General features: G+C 32.7%; 1 protein-coding gene and 1 pseudogene across 1 annotated transcript; both read left to right on the plus strand.

Annotated features, from left to right (window-relative positions):
* Window positions 1-491: 491 nt before the first annotated feature.
* Window positions 492-1,483, plus strand: LOC145195235 (uncharacterized; annotated as a pseudogene).
* A 1,026-nt stretch (window positions 1,484-2,509) lies between these two features.
* Window positions 2,510-4,673, plus strand: LOC149885698 (metabotropic glutamate receptor 8-like). Its single transcript, XM_090093707.1, has one exon. It carries the CDS (start codon window positions 2,534-2,536, stop codon window positions 4,637-4,639), a length of 2,106 nt encoding a protein of 701 aa, XP_089949833.1. The 5' UTR covers window positions 2,510-2,533; the 3' UTR covers window positions 4,640-4,673.
* The last annotated feature ends 270 nt before the right edge of the window (window positions 4,674-4,943 follow it).

Genomic DNA, 4,943 nt, shown 5'->3' on the forward strand with positions numbered 1-4,943 from the left:
ATTTTAAATTACTTTATCATATATTCAGGCGCGGATCCAGGAATTTGTAACTGTGTGGCCAAATTTTATTTTCACGGTTGAAATTTCGATAAAAGATCGATATTTTAATATTTTTTCACAGCATTTTTTGATTGAATAAAACGTCGGTAACGTATAATAAGAACCGTTGTGGCCATGGCAGAAATCTCTATAGCCGAAATTCGTAAATTACGGCAGACAAATTTAAACTTTTAGCGATATTTCTGAAGCGAAAAAACCCAAAACTAACGTGGCTGCCGTTAGATTTAAACTATGTGGCCATTGCCACAATGGCCACCCATTAGATCCGCGCCTGTATATTTATATATAACATACAAAATTATCAGGTAAAACTTGTTTTCAATCTTTAATGTTGTTTAATTGTTATAACAACTTTTTAAACCAATTTTTAAAAAGTAATTGTTAAGAAAACATAACAAAATATTATTAACTATGTGCTCAATTAAATAGCAATGCAACATGCTGCTCGTGGGAGACCAAGTGCTCCAACAAGAATAGTTGAAGATATTCTTCCAATCGACGTTTTGTTGAAAGAGAATTGGTGTTTGATGGATCTGGGGTTTAGCATTCAACAGCCAATGTCTGCTCTACAGTGGTTAGCACAACGCAGACTGATTAAAAACAGTGTGTATTGTGAAAATTGTAACACACAGTCTGGATTGCATAGTTATCAAGATGCAATGGATAGGTACCAGTGGAAATGTAATGGATGCAATAAACGCCAAAGTATAAGAGATGGCTCCTTTTTCAGCAAGAGGAGGTTGTCTCTTCAAACATTAACCTGTTACATAAATTGTTGGAGTCGAAATATGCCACAGAGTGAAATCCAGCATGAAACAGGTATGAATGACGTACCCAATACATTAGCAGATTGGGCAAACTTCTGACAAGAGAGGTTTACGAACAAGATCTTGAGACAAAGCCTTCAGTTATTGGAGGAATCAATGCTAACAGGACACCAATCGTCGTTGAAATTGACGAGTCAAAGTTTTTTCACAGGAAGTATCAACGTGGACACTGGCCCCCAGGTCATCGGGTATTTGGCGGTATTGAGAGGGAGTCGCGAAAGTGTTTTTTGGTAGAAGTTCCAGATAGAACTGCAGAGACTCTTCAAAACCTTGTATTGCAGTTTATTTTGCCTGGAACTCATATCGTTTCACATGGCTGGGCATTTTACGCTGGAATATAAAACTTACGTAATGGAATTATTCCTATGCAGTTGTCACCCATAAAAGCAATTTCATCAACCCTCTAGATAACGACACACACCCAAAACATTGAAAATCTATGGATGCGGGTTAAGCGTAAATTGTGGCAACAGTTCGGTACATGCGAAGGTTTGTTCACTTCCCATCTTCACGAATTTATGTGGCGTCAACTGTTTAAAGAGGTCCCTATATTCTCAGCACTTCTTCCTTGCATGTCCCGTCAGTATCCTTTGTAATTGTTAAACTAAACGGCTATTTTCATAGCCACATATCTTTTAAAAACACATCAGCGTGAACAATTATTATATTAACCTATATTCTTTAACTAAAATGAATAACTAATCAAAAACAATTTTACACATAACAGTAAAGAGAAACAAGATAATAACAATATCATAGAAATAACATAATAACAATAAAAAAGGTTATAAAAAGAGTACACAGTTCCGAAATTAGAAAAAAACAAAAAGTAAGTAAAAAAACAACTTAGAAACTTATCGAATTTGCGTTTAATAAATAGTCTACGCCGTTTTCACTCTCCACCGTATTTTTTAAAAGCAAAAATTTAAAATTATTTTAGGCCGCTTAAACTGTAGATTTATTTCCCATTAATAAATCGGTTTTAACAGAAAAGTAATTTAGCACATTGAAAAATCGGTTTTAACAGAAAAGTAATTTAGCACATTAAAAAATCCGCCTGAACCTTGGTATGTAAAAGCGTTCGAAATATTCCCGGTCCAAAAAATATTTTCGAGCCACCGAGTTCACAGGAGGTCTTAAATACCAAGGGATTTTTTATTCATTCATTGTAAAGCAGGTCTTAAAAACTAAAATATTCTAAAAAGTACGGCTATAAGCAAGGTTTTTTTATAACATTTACTGTCTTTTATGGACTGCAGTTTTATTTTTTAGATTCATTCGTTAATTGTTTAAATCAAGCAATTTATATCATATTCTTCTTAAAGAAAAATTTAAAGCTTTAAAAAATGTTTCTTTGTTAAATGTTGCGCCGAAAAAATATTTTTCGATATTTTTATTTGGTTTGTTTTTAAATTGTAGAAAAATTCGATAAGCGTAAACTTTAAAAAGCCTATGTGTAACATTACATCAAAAATAAAAGTAATTATTTTGTTATAAAAATAAAATATTTCTAATAGAAAATCAAAAAACACTTTTTATTTGATTTTCGTTTCTATTGCATTTTAGATATTTAATTTAGCTGCATTCTTTTGGATAAGTTTTTCCAACTCAGTTTCATTATATGGGTTGTTGTTCAGATTGTGGCCATGTTTCTGTACGTCTGTATTGTGATCATTTTAAGATTGATTTTCATTCCAAAGAACGTAGTGGAATCATGTTCAAATGACGTCGTTCGTATATTCATTAGGAATTCAGTTTCAGATTGGTTCAATGAAACTTTAGAAATTCTCTGCCGTTTAAGATATATATGTTCTCCGGAAAACCCTATTATAGAATTCACCTCCCATAATTATACAACATCCCTGGAAATTGTATTGAACATAATTCTTTGCGAAACATTCGGAACAAAACTAAATCAAAGTGAACTGCTTTTAATTGCAACAGATATTGACAAAGAAGCAACAGAATTAGTTTCAGATATCATCACTCCTTACGATAATATAAAGCTTTTTGATATTAATGAAAATAACTTTGGGGCATCTTATAATAAAAACTCAGTGCCGCTATATTTTCCATCGACAAAAGAAAACCTTTATGATTACATGCTTGGACAGTTTGGCCTAGAAAACCTCCTTGTTATAGTAGCAACTGATGCCGAGGAAAATTATTTTTCAGGCTTTTACGAATACGCTTTAACAAATACCTATATATGCATCATAAAGTACACGGTTGATATCAAAAACATTTCGTATCTGCCAGCAATCATAAACGAATTAAAATCATATAAACTCTTTCATAAACTTAACGTTTTCTTTACAGGTAATTTTAGCTATTTAGGTCTGTTTCTAAATATGTGCGAAACAAATGGTCTAAAAATCACAATCTTGTTAAAAATCAAGGAACCACTTAAATTTGATGATATGTTTCTCCTTAGAACTTATAAAAATACAATGGATTTTCTTGTACTTGGTTTTGAATACGATTTTACAGTTGAATTAAAATTTTCTTCCTATATTTTCGATATGATCGACGTAAATTTAACAACTATTAATAGTGATTTTCAAATATATCAAAAAGATAAAACCATTAAATCCACTTTTTATAGCTGGAATAATGTTACAAACGACTTAAATTATAAATTGTATAATAATTATAATTACAAAAATAGCAAAACCGGAGATTATAAATGTACTAGTACACCCATTGGCTGTCCACCAGGTCAAGAACAAAAGCTGAAATATGAGAATAACAATCAACAGCATCAGCGATTGACATTATGTTTTCTTTGCCCCGAAAACTATTACAAACAAAGTACCGGAAGCGATCAATGCCAAAAATGTCCTTTTGGATATGTTTCAAACGTAAACAAAACGGGTTGCGAAGACACTTTAACATTGGACGCGTTAACATTCCACACTATTGAAGGTCTCATAATTACCTGCTTTTCTATTACCTGCTCCATGTTCACCTTGTTCACAATGGCAACTTTGCTGCACAAAAGAAAAACTCCTGTTGTTAAATCTGCAAACTTTTCTCTCTCTACGGTCCAAATCATATGTCATTTGATGGTATCTCTTTCTGTACCACTATTATATATGAACAACCCCTCGTTTGTAATATGTTCGACAAGACATATGATAGTTGGTATCTTGTTTACAACATCTGCATCAATTAGTTACATAAAAACTAGAAAATATCTCCGCATTTTTAAGAGTTTTTGTCGTCTGTCAAACAGAGAGAAAATTATTGCGACTTCCATCGATGTAATGATAACAGCTTTCATTTTGATTGTTCAACTATTGATGGCAGCTGTTTTGCTGATGAAGTCACCTCCAGCTGTTTTAGCGCATTTAAACTACGAACAGAGGACCAGAACGTTTCTGTGTTCATCGGACTGGCAACTTGCAGCTCAAGTACTTTTTATTGGTTTCTTGTTGCTCATGTGTTCCGTGCAAAGCTTTCATGCGCGAAACCTGCCTTCATATTTCAACGAAACACTCTCTATTACATACAGCACTGGTGTATCGTGCATATTGTTGATTTGTTACTTTCCTATTTACTATGGAAACAACGATATAAAAGCACGGATTTTTGCGGTTGCTCTCTTAATCTTAGTGGTGAATTTTTCTTTCATGGGAATACTTTTTACACCAAAGTTAGTTTTAATATATTTCAAACCAAAAATGAACACTAAGCTCAGTCTTCAAGCTGAATTGAGAAAGTTTTCAAAATCAGTTTCTATTGATTCTTAATTTACTTTAAAGGAACAAGCGCTAGTTTTTATCACAGAGGTTGTTTGTTATTGCAGTTTTCCTATTCTTGGTAAAATTCATAAACTCAGATATTGTTTTTGCCAGTCGTATCTGATTTTTAATGTAACAGGTTCTTCGATACTTTTTTTTCCGTTGTTAGATTAAGCTTAAACGGTCAAGTATTTACAAATTGTTCGTGTAACCAGTACCTTCTGAATCATAAATTTCCGCTCTTTCATAATCTTGTGCCCGAGATTATGAATGGCTTGATTTGATAGGATTTAGTCTTTTATCTCTTGGTGAG

The sequence above is a fragment of the Hydra viridissima genome, unplaced genomic scaffold (assembly GCF_058129835.1).
Source record: "Hydra viridissima isolate aposymbiotic clone 2 unplaced genomic scaffold, HvirCarnegie_v1 scaffold_7, whole genome shotgun sequence".
NCBI lineage: Eukaryota > Metazoa > Cnidaria > Hydrozoa > Anthoathecata > Hydridae > Hydra > Hydra viridissima.